The 17,602-nt window shown below is 50.3% G+C and overlaps 1 protein-coding gene and 1 long non-coding RNA gene across 5 annotated transcripts in view; one reads left to right on the top strand and one right to left on the bottom strand.

Moving 5' to 3' along the window:
* LOC144614295 (uncharacterized) overlaps positions 1-10,222 on the bottom strand; it is a 28,773-nt gene extending 18,551 nt beyond the window's left edge. Inside the window, exon 1 of the long non-coding RNA XR_013551962.2 lies at positions 10,117-10,222. This is a non-coding gene — a long non-coding RNA (uncharacterized LOC144614295). The remainder of the gene's footprint in view (positions 1-10,116) is intronic.
* A 370-nt stretch (positions 10,223-10,592) lies between these two features.
* Positions 10,593-17,602, top strand: part of PAXIP1 (PAX interacting protein 1) — a 51,489-nt gene continuing 44,479 nt past the window's right edge. For 2 of the 4 annotated variants that reach the window (XM_081795111.1, XM_081795108.1), the window contains exons 1-2: positions 10,593-10,761; positions 14,743-14,877. In XM_081795111.1, coding sequence (XP_081651237.1) covers positions 10,681-10,761; positions 14,743-14,877 — 216 coding nt within the window. In that variant the 5' untranslated portion in view covers positions 10,593-10,680. The other 2 variants (XM_081795109.1, XM_081795110.1) reach the window with 2 other exon arrangements.

Genomic DNA, 17,602 nt, shown 5'->3' with positions numbered 1-17,602 from the left:
GTTTGTGAACATGTTCATAAAAACAGTTATCACATGTTGAAATGTCTGGCTTGTATTTGGTAACCAAAATGGTTTTTATTAATATCTTGGGAAAATGTCCCTAAATCCCTATATTTATCTTGACACGGAATTATTTTAACTTCTTTTGATTAGTGCTCTTTTTTTTTCTCCACGCACGCCACTAGACAATAGGCATTTATATTCAATACACTATGAACAAATTTCACTAAGACTTTACTCATTTTCACCTGTGCCGTGCTAATAAGTCTCAAACAGCTCGGTCAGGTCTCAGCAGCTGGCATTGTGCCCCACTGAGTATCACAAACCGAAAAATGATTATTTGGGGAGGCTTCATAATTATACTAAGATGAAAATGTTGGCAGCCAGGAGATACATATTTTTCAAGATTTGAGAGAAAATTTAATGAAAGTGCCACAAACATATTACTTAGGATGATGATTTGCACTTAATATGAGGCCCTTTTCTCTCTGGATTTCAAAGTCTGGACTAATTAATTAGCCCTAATCTCCCTGTTTTCCTGATGGTCAAGCATTCAGACAGACCCCGGGAGAGCAGAGAGTTATCAGAGTGAAGCAGAAAGCGTGCAGACCGGGGCTGTGAGGCTGGTGGCTTAGTTCACACCTGTTGGGTGTCAGTCTTTGTTTCTTCCACTTTTAAGTTTGTAACCCTGGAGCCCTGCCCCTCCCCCTGCCCCCACACCCCTAGTCGGCAAACCAAGACCCAAAGGCTAAATCTGGCCCACTGCCTGTTTTGGCAAATAAAGTTCTGTTGAAGCACAGCCTTGCTCATTGGTAAGCACACTGTCCATGGTGCTTTCACACTGCAGCAGCCAAGGTAAGAAATCAAAACAGACTTTATGGATCATAAAGCCTGAAATATTTTCTACCTGGCCTTTCACAAAAAAGACTTTGCTGACCCAAGACCTAACCTTTCTGAGCATTTCCCTATCTGTAAAATAAAACCCAACAGCCAGGGGCGCCTGGGTGGCACAGTCGGTTAGGCGTCCGACTTCAGCCAGGTCACGATCTCGCGGTCCGTGAGTTCGAGCCCCGCGTCGGGCTCTGGGCTGATGGCTCGGAGCCTGGAGCCTGTTTCCGATTCCGTGTCTCCCTCTCTCTCTGACCCTCCCCCATTCATGCTCTGTCTCTCTCTGTCCCAAAAATAAATAAAAAACGTTGAAAAAAAAAATTAAAAAAAAAAAAAACCCAACAGCCAGTAACATAGCAACTTCACAAGAAGAGTTAAGTTTTAAATTTGCACAAGGATGACTGTCTTTAATGGTGCCTCAAAACCATTAGCGATGATATTAATTGATTCAAAGTGCAGCCATCTACTCTTTAAATATGTGTCCACTCTCCACTCTTCATCGGGCACCATATCAAACAGTGGAGGAAGTACACGTTAAGGGAAATAAGACTTGTTTCAGTTAGTCGTGGAAGGAGTACGTGGGGACAGGGTGTGAGATGACGAAGTATTTCAAAATAAAGTCTTTTTGGTATTTTATATCTAGATATAGGGATGGAGGTAAGCTATCACATTTAGGTTCCCTACCCTGTTGTATTCCTTGCCTTGGAAATGGTTCACAGATGCATCACACCAGCCATTACAACGGGTTGAGGTAAACTCTCTCATATTTGATTAGCTTAGTCATCCGTGATCCGTGCCAAAGAGCCTTCACTTACACGATTTGTTTGTAATCATAAATAGAAGGGACAAATATTTCTATCTCAAGGCTTGAGAGATGTTTCAAGAAACGGGCACTTGAGCTTGGCCATGGGAGGAGGAGGTAAGATCTGCATAGGTGTGTAATTGCAGGGGGTCATTCCAGATGGAGAGATGGACAGTCTGTAGAAAGCCATGGAGGTGAGAGTTGTGGCTGTGATTGAAGAAAGTAGTCCAGTTTGGTGGGAAGAGAGCGTGAATGAAGGGGAGTAGCAGATATAAGTCTGGGGTGCTCAGTTCTGGGGAATAAGGATGGGGTGTATGTCAAAGAATAACAGGTGATCGTGGAGCTCATGGAAAGCAGGCTAACGGGACTGAACTTCGCTCCACAGGCAACAAGAAGCTACGGTGAGTGTGGGGCCACAGGAGGGGGCGCTGTGCAGCTGGCACTTCCGGAGTACTGTAGACCCAGAGTCTACACTGAGCACGGCCAGTATTTTCCAAATGGGATCAAATTAAAGACCAGCTTCTACTGTCTCAAATTTAGCCCTCATAATAGATAGATTCTGATCAATGATAAATATGGTCAATTATTGTCACTTCCTACACAGTGTGCCCTGAAGGTCTTCAATCTGCTGCTTGCTGCTGCCTTTCGGAGGTCCGCCCACACTATCGTCCTCACTTCCGGAGTTGCTGTGCCGCCCACCATGTTGGGCCTTCCGGGCCAGGCCTCTGCTGAGGCCTGCCGCTCCCAGCAGGATGGACGTCTTCGTCCTCTTCCTATTACCCTTCGGGCCCTCTACCAGGCTCTCCCTAATTATCCCAGTCTCTATAGCATCTCCCCGCTGTGAATTCGGTCACTCTACACAACTCATGTTGGCATTGCTTCTAGAACAGAACCCAGTCGTTCTATGGGTGTGTCTGGACTGCTGAGCAAGTCCTCGCTGCAACGCACCTGAGGGCTCAACTGAAGCGAATTTCCTATGATCAGACCACTTCGTTCTACTAAAATATGTTAGGTGTGCGTTTAAACCTGCACCACCACCCAAGCTTTCCTCACGTCACCTCTTGTGGGTCTGGGCTTCTCCCAGGTAGTGGTGGTGCTATGTTTAAGTGGCAATGAAGAAGCATGGAGAAATGAGCAGCTGCCTCCCGTCTCCGTTAGTCTCTGCACAGCAGAGGACAGATTACCCAAATCTGCCTTAGACTGTACTTTCCAAAGTGGGCAAAGAAAAATTCAGCCATTGTATGCATAGGGCCTCGTTTGTGTTCTTCATTGTATATTACTTCTTTAAAACGTTGTTATCCACAAATTGCTTGTATCTATACATAGGAACAGGCCTTTGTGATTTCCACAAGCCATGGGGATATTAGACTATGATTTTACTATGTCTTCCCAAATGCCATTGAGGTTGTCCATTAACAAAGTCTGAGGAAAATCTGAATATTTTAGTGTTTCATTTATATGGGTGACAATTTCTGAAAGTCTCCTTTTCATTGTAATTATCTAGCATTATCCAAAACTTCATAATTATTTTATTGTCATGAACTAGGGCTAATTCTTATAAAATCCTATGTTCTAGGATATCTTTGAAATAAAGGATATAGCCACTCAGAGTTGATAGCAATTATGGAATCCCGACCCAAGTTTTTCCGTGTGCCATGTTTCAAAACAAGTGGGAAACGGCCTTTGCATGTACCTGATATGTCACCTGAAGTCCCCTTCAGCCTGTCCTGTTCCTGCTGCTGATCAGCAAGCAGTAAGTGTAAAACTTGGCAATATTCCCTCTTGTCATAAGCTTTCCAATTATTGAAAATTGAGTAACTCCCAATAGGGGAGAAATCATTAAATATATAGTAAATAATGAGGTTAATTAATTTAACCCCTTCTAATTAGGAAACTAATTAAATCAGAAAATTAAAACTGACACAAGACATTAAAATCAGGAAGTTTTGGACTTAGATGTAACAACCATCTCTTCATCTTCAGCCGACTCCAGAGGAGGAATAGATATTAGCTGCAAAAAATGTATCGGTGGACTATTTTAAATCAATGCAAAGCTCAATTTTCCATCCCATAAATGGTATTTTTAGAGGTTACCTTTCTTCTACTTCGATTATATGTGAAGTTAAACCTTGTTCCTTTTAATCTTTAAAAGAATGAATTAAAGTCCAAGAAGATGGATTTAGCCCAAATTCTGCTAGTAACTGGGATCATGGGACAGTTGCTTCAGTTCTCTGGGCCTCAGGTTTCTCATGCTCAGAGTATTCTATTCAAGAGGTGAGACAGAGTCACAGTATCTTGGAGATGAAAATAGGTCTAAGTAGAAGGAACAAGTCAGGAAGTTACAGCCAGCTTGTGGCACTCTTTGTCAGTGTGACAGAGCGCAGGACCAGGTCCTCAGAGTCTTTATTATGCAGTTGGTGAACCGTGAGATAGACACAACTCTCTCTACAACATTAGACCGTCACGCCAGTCAACACGAGCTTTGGTTATACATTTGTAACCTCGGGAAAGTCTCTGGGCAACAACAGCGTGGAGAGTAAGGTTGTGGTGCTCAGGTGTCATTGGAAGTGCTGTAAAAATATCTAAGCAGGTATCCCATTGGAAGTTTTTGGACTCTCCGCCCATTATTCTCATACTGCACGCAGTTGCCAAGAGCACGGGGCACTGCGGTCGAGGCCCTCTTGTGGGACCCGCTCTGGGGAGGTAAGCCAATATAGATTCCCAAAAGCCAGCACCCAAAATCATCCTGATGAAGAGGAGGGCTTCGATAGACACTCGATCACGACTACAGGCAGGTGCGTGGCCCCAATTTGCGGGGGATCTTCCGAATTTCAGGGCGCTTTTGCTTCCGTGTGTCCTTCCTGCTGCTGGTACCTGTGAACGCTGACAGGAGTGAAGTCGAGCCAATATGATCAAGGTGGCTGTCACAAAGTGCTAGTGGCTGCTGAGAGGCCGTAACTTCTTCCCTCCAAATGTGAATGTTTAACTCGTTCATTTTAACTACTGTGAATGGGGGTGTTCTAATTTCTTGGTGGGTTAATGCTGTTCACTGCTTCACATCAATGGTCAACGCTGTTCAGGACAGTTTTATTTCCACACACTTCAAAGGCCGTGAATGAAGCAACAGTTAATCCTACAGCCAGCCTGTCCCAGAGTACTTAACTCTGAATAATTAGTAAGCTGTTTTGTCCTATTACCACAGCTACAGGATTATTCTATACCTCGAATTCAACAATTTGCTCTGGTTGGGGGGGGGGGGGGATCCAGGCTCTTCATATACTGAACATAGCCTATTTGTTTTGTATTGTTCCCCATTTTTCCTTGTATCAAATAATCGAGAACTTATGATCTAAAATGTGCAACTTTGTACCCAGAAATGCCAGCATTCTGACCTCACATGCCTTGTCGGTGATTTCCCCCTCCGAGAATCACTTCTTTCTTATCCACTCCATCCAAGGAGGTTTCCCCAGGTATTCTGGCACATGAGCTCCTCTTCCCTAAATCTCTGCTGCATTTACCCTTAATTCCACTAGCTCCAGGCTCGTGTATCCCAATGATCTTCAGGCTTTTTAGGGCAGATGTAATCTCTTATTTGAAGAAAAACAATTTGCAACGTCCCCATCAGGCTTTCCTGTCTGTTGTATCAGCCAGGGTTGCGACTCAAGGCGCACACCCGAATTAGGACTATCTGGGAAAGTTAGTTTGTAAAGGCACTACTCACGAAGGTGCAGGCAGGATAGATGAATAATGAAAGAGCCTAGGCTCTTCAAAGGGATGAGGAGAAGGCCAGGTGGCCAGAACCTGGAAGGAGAGAGTTGTACAGAACAGGTTCCTTTGCGAGCTCAAGTCAACCTGACGCGGAACTTGGAAAGTAAACGGCCTAGTCTTCTGCCTTCCCTCCCCTCAACTCTGTTGGGTTTCCCTGTTCACCAAGTTCACCTGGAGGGGCAGAGGACGAGGGAGACTATACAGTCCAGTCAGGTCAGCGTCCTGGGACCGAGAACGAGGTGAAGGGTGGAACGTAGATCTGAGGGCGGGCGTAAGAGGACACAAGATACCCAGCGTGTCCACGCAGGCCTTCAACAAATACCTGATTGCTTTTTTAAAAGAACACTATTCATCCTTTCCATAAATAGTCAAGAACCCTATTCAACAAATACCTACTGAGTAGCTATGTGCAAACATGTTTTTTTTTTAAATATCTAACAATTTCTGTTTTAAAAAGTTTATTTATTTTGAGAGAGCGAGAGAGAGAGAGCGCGCACTCAAGTTGGGAGGGGTGGAGAGAGAGAGAGAATCCCACACAGGCTTCACACCATCAGCACAGAGCCCAACGCAGGGCTCGAACTCATGAAGCTGTGAGATCGTGACCTGAGCCAAAATCAAGAGTCATAAACTTAACCAACCGAGCCATCCAGCCGCCCCTGTTTGATGTTGTATCACATTCCTTAATCTTAATTTGTAGACTTTTTTTTTTTTTTGAAAACTAAAACTGGTAGAAGTTGGCAAGATGCCAACAATCCCATTTCCTTTTCCTGGATGCATAGAAGACAACATTTCCCAGCCTCACTTGCAGTTTAGATTGGGGTCGCAAGACTGGGTTTTGGCCAATGGAAGTAGTTGGATGCAGAAGTATGCTGCTCTTTCCAGGCCTGGCCATATAACCTCCTGCGTGATGTTCTCCGTGCTTTCTCCCGGTGTGTATAGCTAAAAGGAAATGGCTCTCAGACAGCAAAGCCACATGATGACAGAGGCCCTGGGTGCCCATCCGGAAGAAAGCTGTTTGAGCAAGCCACCAAGTTGTGTGCAAGAAAATTTCAAGGTCTTAGTCCGGTGGAATGTGATTTGCTACATCATCTTAAACTGTATTTCTCTACAGCAGTGCTGCTGACATTTTGCACGGTTTATCCTCTGTTGTGGGGGCTGTCCTCTGCATTCTGAGATGTTTAGCAGCTCCCTGGCCTCTACCCACAGAATGCCACTAGTACCCGACCTCCAGTCATGACAATCAAAAATGTCTCCAGATGTTGCTAAGTGCCCCCTGGGGGGCAAAACTGCCCATAGTCGAGAACGACGGACCTAAGTCCTCTTGACTAATACACCCACTGTGTGCGAGGCACGGTGCTCAGAGAGATGGGGAACAGGTCTGGGCCACAGTTTCTGACTTAAGAGCATGGAACTGTATATAGTACATTACACACGCATGCATGTTTTAAGACGACTGCTTCATTGGAGTACTGTAATTGTTAAATTGGAAACAAAGCACAATACAGAATTGATTAAATTCAAGTACACTAAAAAACAGAGTATGGTTAGGGCGCCTGGGTGGCTCAGTTGGTTAAGCGTCTGCCTTTGGCTCAGGTCATGATATTGTGATTTGTGAGTTTGAGTCCCACATCAGGGTCTGTGCTGAGAGCTCAGAGCCTGGAGCCTGCTTCGGACTCTGTGTCTCGTCTGCCCCTCCCCTGCTTGTACTCTCTCTCTCAAAAATAAGCAAACATTAAAAATTTTATTTAAAAAAACAGTATGGTGTATCCATCAAATAATGCAGATCTATTATTTATTGACAAGGAGGTACGATTCCTTTTTTAAGTGGCAACAGAAGAGTACTATGGTATATATTTTTTTAAGGATGGGACAGTGCAAGGATTTCAAGTGTTGCTTCTGGGGATGGGATTTGGGATAATTTGTTTTTTTACTTGTTTTCTAATTTTTAAAGTTTATTTTGAGAGAGAGAGAGAGAGAGAGAGGGCACAAGTGGAGGAGGGGCGGGGGGGGGGGGGGAATCCCAGGCAGGCTCCACACTGTCAGCACAGAACCCAATTTGGGGCTTGAACTCACCAACCCTGAGATCACGACCTGAGCCGATATCAAGAGTTGGACACTTAACTGAGCCACCCAGGTGTCTCTGTGTTTTCTAGTCTTTATATACTAAACAGCTGGATGACTGCTGGTGGCAACTGTGCTGGGTTGACTGCACCTTTCCCATAAAGAAGTAACATTTGGGTCCCAGGTTTCCCTGTGACAAAATGGCTTCTTTGTGCCTCTGACTTAAGCGTTTCCTTTCATGAAAAAGGTTAAATGCTGTAGTCTATAAGCCCAAATGAAAGGTTTGCTAAACATTGCTAATATCTAACTTTAAGGGGTGTGTGACCAGTTTAACAAAATACGACAACGGGACTGAGATTGTTGTACCCAACATAGAGATGCATTTTTAAAAAGCCACTTGGAGATACTTTTCTAAATAATGCCTCAAATTCCCACCAGTAGGTACAGTTTAAGTATTCCCAACTCTACTTTTGCTTTTTCAATTTCACATTTCATTTTTTTGTAGCCTCAGGTTATTTAACTGGCAAAATAGAAAATGAGAAATGTTACCCTATTTCCAAATTAGCATCAGTCTGTTTATCCTCCTAAGACTTCATCAGCAAAATGACCGTGCTTTTAAGTTAGTTGGGAGAAGCGTAAAAACATATTTTTTTAAAGTTTATTTTGAGAGAGAGCACGCACGTGAGAGCACACTAGCAGAGGAGGGGCGGAGAGGGAGAGAGAGAATGTCAAGCAGGCTCCGTGCTGTCAGCAGAGCCCAATTCTGGGGTTTGAACTCATGACCTGTGGGACGAAATCATGAGCTGGACACTCAACCGACTGAGCCACCCAGGCGCCTAAGTGTAAAAATAATGCTCAGTGTCATATTCGAGGGTAGTACCTGCATCCAAGTTAAACAAATGTGTCTCTTTAATGAACAGATACTGTTAGTAACCTGAACACAGTCTTCTCCTAAGTGCCACAGAAATTAATGAGAAGTATCTATTTGTGAAGAAAATACAGCGGTCTCAACATGGTATTTTTCTTCTACAACTTTGTACACGAACATCTTATAGACAGGAAACTTTTGTGAAAATCATTTTTATGTTTCAGTGCTAATTTTCTTTTAATTTTTTTTAAATGTTGTATTTAGTTTTGGGAGAGACAGAACAATAGCGGGGGAGGGGCGGAGGGAGAGGGAGACACAGAATCCGAAGCAGCTCCAGGCTCAGAGCTGTCAGCACGAGCCCGACACAGGGCTCGAACTCACCGACCGCGAGATCTTGACCTGAGCCGCGGTTGGACGCTCAACCGACTGAGCCACCCAGGCGCCCCTTTAGTGCTAATTTTCAAATTGAATTGCCACTTTGTCTTTCGGCAGACGGGTTCGTCTTGATGACTTCAGATGCCGGTCTTGTAGGTTTCCTCGGAACATCTACCACCCACACCAAATCAGATTTCCTCCAAAGGTTTTTATTTTTCCTTACTGGTAATACACTCTAGAAATACACCCTTTTGTGTGCTGCTGACCCCGGGCCGTGCTGTGAGGCCCACACGCGTGCACGGACCAGGACTTGGCACAGTTCACCCGGGATGCCTTGCAGTTTTGACAGGCTGATGAGATTTTAAGCAATGCAGATTTAGACTAAATAGCTTACTTCCATAATCTGCCTTATTGAATCATTGAGGCCACAGTAGGGTCCATTTCTCCTGCTAATGTTGCAAGTTCGTTTCTAACTTCGAAAATAAAATACCTGTTTGCTTTAACTCTTTTAAAAAATTACGTGCTTGGTTGGGTGTTTTAACGAAAGAAGGAGAGAGCTAAGGAAAGAAGGAAAGTCTTCTCACACAACAAGAGGGCGTGCGAATTCTGGTTCTGTGTTTGGACTCATTTATTGCGCCCACAGTTAACAGCGAACCTACAACGCTATCACGACCGACAACGCACACGCCGTCGGGCGTGCACCGGAGGAGGAAGAGGAAGAGGAGAAGTGGATTATTTCTGTAACAGCGCTGGACCGCAGCGCGGGAAGGCGGGAACGCGCCCGGGAGCCGCGCACCGCGGAGCCCAGCCCCCCACCCCCCGACGGATCCCGACGGAACACAGGCCGGTCACGCCTGCCTCCTCGGCCGCGGGAACTCTCACAACTCCCCGGGCTTTCAGAACCCCAATTTCACCAACACGGACTCGAAAACGCCTAGTACTCAGCGGCTGACGCAGCAGTGGGTGGCGGCCTCGGCCTCCTCCGGGTCCCATTCCCGACCGCCTCCGGACGAGGCCCCAGCGCGGCTGCCGCCACAGCGCCCGCCCCGGGCCGCCGGCCACACTCATGGATCAGCCGCGCCCGCACGCTCCCGCCGGCTCCGCGGCGCCGCCAGGTGACGTCAGAGAGCGCACGTCACGGAGGGCCGCCGTCAGAGGCTATAGGGGGAGGGGAGCCGGGCCTCTGTCGGCGGAAGTGGGGTTCGGGTGCGAAGGGGAGAAGCCCCCCGGCGGGGCCTGGGGCCCTCGGCTCGCCCGTGGCGCTCGGTCCCGGACGTGGTCCGGCGTCCGCCCTTCAGCTGGGACCCGGCACCCGAGACCCGGCCTCTCTCGGCCCCAGGCGCTGAGGCGTTACCTCGGGTCCCGTCGGGCAGCAGCCGGCGACGTGAGCTCCCCTGTGGCCCGAGGCCGGCTCGCGCCGCCATCGCCTCCGCCGGCCGGCGGCAAGCCCCGCCCCCTCCGCCGCGCGCGTGCGCCGCCCGGGCGTCCGCGCGTGTTGACGGGAGGGGCCTCCGCGTTCCCTTCTTTCCCGGGACCGGCCCACTCGGGCCGCGCCAAGGGGGGGGCGCGTTTCTGCGCGTCCCCAGGGCCCCCTTGTGAGGAGGCGGCGGCCACGGGCTCCGGGTCTGCGGACCGGGCTGTGCGGTGCCTGTGCCCTCGGAGCCGCGGGCCGCCGCGGAGCCGCAGGGCGGCGCCGGCTGTCAGCCGGCTGCTCGGCGCTCCCCCTCGGCGACCGGCGGGATGGTGCGTCCCGCAGGGCGCGCGCGGCTCCCGCGCTTGGGCCGCTCGGCGCGGGCGGGGGCGCAGAGGGCGGGGGAGCGGGCCCGACTCGCAGGACCGGGCCCCGGCCGCGCCGTTGGGGAGCGGGCCCCGCGGGGCGGGGCGGGAGCCGCCGCGGAGCCTTCCGGCAGCCGCGACCATGTCGGACCCGGCGCCCAAAGTTCCCGATGAGATGTTCCGAGAGGTCAAGTACTACGCGGTGGGCGACATAGACCCGCAGGTACCGCGCCGCCCCCGCCCGCCGCTCTCCGCGTCCCCGGCCCGTCCCCGCTCCCGCCGCGGGCGCGCGCCCGGGCGCAAAACGTCTGGGCCCCGCGGCTCGGGCCCCGCCGAGCCCGCCGGCCTGGCTGCGCGGAGGCTGGGCCACCTGTGCCGAGCAGGCCGGGGCCGGCGAGCTTGGCGGGGGATAGGGGACCTGGGGGGGGGGCGGTCTGCGGTACTCTCGGGAGGGGATCTGGAGAGGAGACCTGGGGTTGGTCTGCGGGACTTTCTGGAGGAGACCCGGGGAGGGGAGGCAGGGGACCTGGGAGTGGGGGTTCTGCGGGACCTGCGCCCGGCGGGGAGCAGAGGAGAGAGAGGGGATGTGGGGGTGGTTTGCGAGACCCGCGGCCGGGAGGCTGGAGGAGAGGGGGGGTCTTAAGGACCCACGATTGGGGGAGATGGGGGGAGGGTCGCAGATCTGTGTCTTGCTCTACTAGGACCTTTGGCCAGGAGGGCATCTGGAGGGTGAGCTCAGGGAGGAGAGAGACCTGGAGAGGAGGGTACTTACTAACAAGGGAGGAGGGGAGGAGGGTCCATGCCTCGGGCCTAGGACGGAATGTCACTGCCCTACGCCTGGTGGGGGACCGGCCTATGTCGCGTGTGGTAAGTTCCCCCCGAAGCCTGCCACCTCAGCTAGCTGCCACTTTGCTCCTTTCTGGGGCAAATTTGGACTGGGAGCATCCTTCCTGCTGCCCACCGCGTGTGTCTGGGCTCCCAGAACAGTAGGTCCCAGAGGGTGGACAGGAGGAAGGTGATGGAGCTCAGCCAGGAACCCCAGGTCCAGGCTGCTGGGGCTTAGTGAACGTGGCCCCTGGTGTGGCCGGCCACAGGAGTGCACACGTCTGGGCTGTGCAGCCCCAGTCACGTGAGAAGCGCTCACTTTGCCACCAGTGAAGTCCTGTTGTTTGATTTTCCTGATTGGGGGAATTAAACAGGAAATGTGGGAAATAGCCAGGGAGTACCATCACTCTAGGCACTTAATTTTTTGTAGTTTGGGCTCACCCCTAAAGATATCGTGGATTTTCTAAGTGACACATGTGGTGAAATGCCAGAGTGTTCCTCTTCCACGGTGGAAATGAGTCTTGGTTGGATATCCTTTTCAGGTGCATCCTCACAATATCCCCTTTATTGAAGTTGATGCGGTTAAAGTTGTCTTGGGCGTCCTTTGCTGTGACTGCCAAGCCGGGAGTGGATGCAGAGCCAGATGATCGGACCTTAAGGCCTCAAGAGTGGAGACTGGTGTTTAAGAAATAAATTTGGTTGGCGTAAAAGGAATTATGGAAGGCTGATTGGTCTTGGCCTTCTGGAGGCTGGTCTGTGGGTGTCTTAGTAACTAAATTCTGTCGCACGGCACGGTCCCCAAGGTGGATCCTTTTTCTACTTTATAGGGTGAAGAGACTTAGCCTTGAGTTTGAAGGTAAACCGGTGTTGAACCCAGAGTGATCACAATGAGCGCCTGTAACAGTGGGACCTTTTTCCCCGTGTTGATAATTTTCCTTTCTTTTAGTATCCATCAGTCTTCTCTTCCACTTCCTTGCTACTTTCTTTATTTTGTTTTAGGGTTTTGACTTTATCTTACAAGGGACTTGAACCAAGTATTACTGAAAACCTGGAACAAGCTGAGTTGGAACCATATCTGCTCAACCATGACTCAAATCTAAGTGCTTCCAGATGTCCTTGGCAAACCACTTTGATCTGAAACAGGATATTTTGTAAATGATTTACAGCCAAACCATTGATTCCCTGAATCTTACAAACACGGATTCAGAAAGTCCATGCATATTGAGCACGTAGTACCTGTTAAAGCATTGGCCTAGATAGTGGATGTAAGATAGAGAGGAGTGGAACCTGATTCGTATCCTTGAGGACCCCCTCTTGGTAGGGAGTGGGGGGCCCACCTGAAGACCTTGTGGCGTAGGGTGGTTGGTGTGGCAACAGCAGACTTCTGTGTTGGGCACCCCTGAACTTTTCCAAAGTCGGCGTCTTTGCAGTTGGCTGTTGAGATACGCAGAAGTTAGGAAGAGGGTGAAGTGAGGCCTTTCACGTGGAACGCGTGTGCTGAGGAATGGAGGCCTTAATATACTTGGGATACATCAGGACGATCGGGACACTTGGTGCAGGGTGATAGGAGATCAAGCTAGTAAGGCAGCTTCGGTTTTGTGGAGCCTGGAAAGAAGCCAGTGGTCTGGGTTTCCTCAAGGTCCATGAAGATTCAGTGTTTCCGTAGAGTTCTAGAAAAGGCGGGCGGCAGTGGGTGAAGAGTGAACAGGGAGTGAGGCAGTGAACACAGGTTGGACCGTTGTTCCAAGCGGTTTGTCACAAAGAGGAAGCAGAGAAGGGGCCCGGACGTGTGGGCGTGCGCGTGTTAGGACCAGTGGGGGGGGGTGGGGGTGGGGGCTGGAAATCTCAACACCCCTAAAACAGGTAGTGGGGTCAGGAGCGCACGCGAAGGCTGCATAAGAGGGTGTCGTTTTCTGTGGGACAAGCTGAGTGGACGTGGATGCTTGGAGGCCAGGGAGGGAAGTGGGGGTGATTGGTCGCTACCACCGTTGTCGGGTCACGAGTGAACCAAATACTTAGTATCGGCCCCAGTTGCTGTCTCTGGATGGTGAATGAAATGTTCTGAAAAAGCCCGACTTGTGGGTCAGTCGAGCCGTGTGGGCGCCAGATCACTTTCATAGGTGGTGCCCACCCGGGCCACTCGGGCTCTGCGCCCCCTTCCCCTGTTCCTGGCGGGTGAGGAGGGTCCAGTTCACTCACCCCTCGGCAGCTGGGGATCTCGGTCACTCTCAGGACTTTGGCCCCCACCGTGTCGCTGACGTGCTGATGACTCCCCACCCGCTGGGGGCCCAGGTCTCCCCAAGGACCACTGATGTCTTTCCCTAGACCTTCTGTGTGGCACCCAGAGGATGTGCCCAGACTAAAGCACGTTTCTTCCTGCTTCCCCACCTCTGCGAGATCAGAACACATCCCCCAGTGACTGCTACTGCTGTGTCCCCAGCACTTTCTCTCTTGCACTGTCCCCCCTCCCAGGCACTACGTGTTGCTTGTTCTCCCGCACCTTCCTTCTTCCTATCCCTGGGACAGTCCCTCAGGTCAGTACCTGCTGCTTTCCCCCGGGGCGCTTGCCTCACACTCCCTCCATTCTTGCCCTGACCGCACTCCTTCGGTGAAATCTGGTCATGCCGTTTCCCTGCCTAAAACCCTTGTGTCGCTCCAGAAGACGCTTGTGTTTTATTTCAGAATAAAGTACCAATGTTTTTGCGTAGGAGGTCAGGCCGGTTGTGGTCTGGCCCGGTGTCCCGTCCCGTGTGTCGAATGCCGTGCTCCGTCGGTGCCTGCATTTTTGTGTGGCCAGCTCCTGAAGCTCATCGGGATTCTGCTCAAGTTGGTCTTCTTCCAGAAGCTTTCCTGGTTTTGGTGAAACCGCCTGTCCCTAAGCGCTTTGAGTTTGGGCCTGGGTACTGTTGCCACTGTCTGTCAGACCAAGATACTACCTAGTACCTGGCTCGCAGCCTCTGTGCTTACCTGGTCAGTGGGTCAAGATTTGCTGCTTTTCACTGTCCTCAAGTGTTGGATTGCGTATGACTCAGAGTCAGTTACTAATTTGATGTGGTGGACACGACGTGTGTTTATTAGACTTTTCATTGTTCACAATAATTTGTGTGAATCAAGTATGAAACGGGGGCGCCTGGGTGGCTCAGTCAGTTAAGCGTCCGACTTCGGCTCAGGTCACGATCTCGTGGTTCGTGGGTTTGAGCCCCGTGTCGGGCTGTGTGCTGACAGCTCAGAGCCTGGAGCCCGCTTCGGATTCTGTGTCTCCCTCTCTCTCTGCCCCTCCCCTGCTTGCACTCTGTCTCTCTCAAAAATAAACGTTAAAAAAAAAAAAAGAAGAATGACATGTGTTTTTCCATTTTAATTTGTGTGTTTTTTTTAAAAGGTTATCCAGCTTCTGAAAGCTGGGAAAGCGAAGGAAGTGTCCTACAACGCGCTAGCCTCACACATAATTTCAGAAGACGGGGACAATCCTGAGGTTGGAGAAGCTCGGGAAGTCTTTGACTTACCTGTCGTGAAGGTCGGTAGTAAATCGAATTGATTTTATGTATCTCATTGTGTATCTTGAAAGTAATACGTTCAAGACTTCGTGGAACTCTTCTCAGAGTGTTTGCTTTGTAGAGGAAGCTGCCGGATGAACAAAGCTCTTTGGACGGCTCGTAACCCACCATGGCAGAAGGCCCTTTCCCTTAGGTCTAGATTGGTCAGCGGATGCACCTGCCGTGGGGTGGCCCCATCTCGACTCCGCCTGGAGCTCTCTACGCCAAGGACCTGTGCCTTGGAAGGGGGTGTGTCATCAGCAGGCACTGGGGACTCGGGAGAAAGTGCTCAGTCTCAGGGGCAGACAGAGTCCTGACAGGAGGTAACTCCTGGAGCGGGGTCACGATCCATCCCCGCCGTGTCAGGTGGCCTTAACTTCCAGCCAGCCATGTTGGAGGGAGTCCCGTCCCCCCTTTGCTGTGCTGTTCAACCGCTCCGCAACAGTGGTCGCCATGACCATGTGTCACGCTGTCCACCTGGTGGCCGTCACTGGTACCGCTGCGTAGCTGACGTTGGCTAGTTTATTTTAGAAAGTGGGGGCCTCAGCTGGGTGGGTGAGTTGTTCAGAGTTTGCTGATTACACACTGTGCTCTTCTCTTGCTGCCCCTAGTTGAGTTGACTGATGTTAAATGTAATTGTATAGTTTTGGTCCTTCAGTTTTTTTTCTAATCAGAGGTATTGTATGTTTGTCCGAAAATAGTTTAATTCCACTATCATATTTTTTTTCTTCTTTATGCCACCAAACACTTTGCTTTAAAATCAGTATAAAAGTTGCTGTGGTATAGTAACAAAAGAGGCTAGAATCAGGAAAGATTGCCATTAAGTGAGGCTGGGATACAGAGAAGCCGGCCTGGCCCTGGGAGGTCTGCACCTCATCAGTGTCCAGGCTCTGAAACTGCCTTTCAGGCTTAGAAATCTGGTTTTTGAAAATAAACCTGAGAACAGATCTGTGTCTCAGGAGAAGCCTTTCAGAGACCAGCCCCTCAAGAGACGGCTGTGTAAGCCCGAGCGACTGTTCATTTGCAGCAGTGAGATGCAGCGGTCACGTCCCTGCGCGAAACGGTGCGTTTCAGCCTGGCCGGGTCCTTCGTGAAGACGGACTGTCCGCACCTTTCCTGCTCCGTCCACCTGACCCCACCTCGCGAGACACACAGACTTGCGACAGGCCCTGGGCCGTGGGCTCGGGCACCTCCCTCCCTTGGATCCTGCTTTTGTCTCTGGTTTGTTTCCATTCTTCCTTAGCTGTGGGGACCGTGTCTCTGGCCCCTTTCCCCGCACACTTTCTTTTTCTCGGTAGCGTGGAGCCTGTTGTCTTGTGACAGTGACTTCACGTGGATTGTGTAGGTTTCAGAGTGAACCTTAAAAGGGCCCCCGTATTAACCAGTGCTGGGGGCTGAGGTCATTTAGAGCAGTGGGTCTTAAATCTGGTGGCGGTCAAATCCCTTCTTGTGCTTTGTAATACCCCCTTTATTATCCCCTTACTTATACGTAGAGGAGCGTCCCACGATTTAAAACACGTATACACAAATGTGTACTTGTGTTCACGTGTAAGTACCCCGAAGTGAAATGTAAAGGGGAAAAAAGGGAAAGTGAAGATCACGTATTCGCTACGGAAATACTGGGCACAACCCCCTGGAGGCGGAGGTCACCTGCGGCCGTATGTGGAGGGGCTGTGAAGTGACTCCTGAAATGTAGACCTGTCCCCGTCTCTGCAGGCAGAGTCGCCAGCTGCGAGGCCACGTTTCTGAGTGGCGATCGGTCCCTGCTACAGTTCTGAGATAAAAAAGCAGTCGTCTTCATTTTACACGTCGTATTTCTGGAAGAGTCAGGCCGTAATAAGGCCGCATAAAGTGCCTATTAGCCAGCTTCTGTGACTCTCACCATTTTGCCAGTCCGGCTTAGTACGCCCCTGGCCCACCCGTCCCCTTCTGGCTGTAGTTTGGCACGAGCCCCCAGGCACACCGTTAGCACTCCTGGCGCTCCTGTCTCCAGCGCCCCGGTCTACTTGCAGTTGGTGGCCGCGCCTGTCCTGTCCACGGACTGTGGTGCCACATGGCAGGGTGATGGAGCTTGTCAGAGCTGGCCCAGCAGTCTGTGTCCCCCCGCCACGATGACGCCAGTAGACCCTCAAGTTCTTATTCTGAGCTCAGCCGACTGAGGCAGAGGCCTGGCTCCATAAGCCCAGATCCCTTGGCCTTTAACATACTAAATTTGACAAGTGCATTTTAAAAATGAGGCATCCTTATACACGGCGACAGATAATCATTTACATATTTCAATTGCGTAGATCTTTAAAACTTGCATCTTTAGGCACCAAAACTTTTGGAATAATTTTTTTAATGGACATATTTTTATTTTTCTCAGTGGCCTTAGGGCATCATTGGAAATGTTAACGCTGACCAGCAGTGGGCTTATTTTTATACGGTGTTACTTGCCTTTGGGATAAAGAGCTCCTTATTACGATGCTTTTCCGGTTCTCCGTTTCTGCTTTATTGTTACTAGTGTGTCCTAGACTCATGTGAATGAGGGCCTGGGGGTGATCCTGCTCTGCGTGGACTTGATGGTGGCTGGCCCTCAACCCTCAAGTGGGAATACCCATGCTTCCCCCGTCCCCCAGTTCCCCAAGGGACACCACCCAGGGTGTATGCCGCACGATAGTCGGAAGGGGTACCTGTCCCACTGTCCTTGGGAAGAGTCACACCTTC

Source organism: Panthera onca, chromosome A2 (genome assembly GCF_046562875.1).
Source record: "Panthera onca isolate mPanOnc1 chromosome A2, mPanOnc1 haplotype 2, whole genome shotgun sequence".
Classification (NCBI taxonomy): Eukaryota; Metazoa; Chordata; class Mammalia; order Carnivora; family Felidae; genus Panthera; species Panthera onca.
The sequence above is the reverse complement of the archived record's forward strand: the minus strand, read 5'-3'. Positions and strand labels throughout refer to the sequence as shown.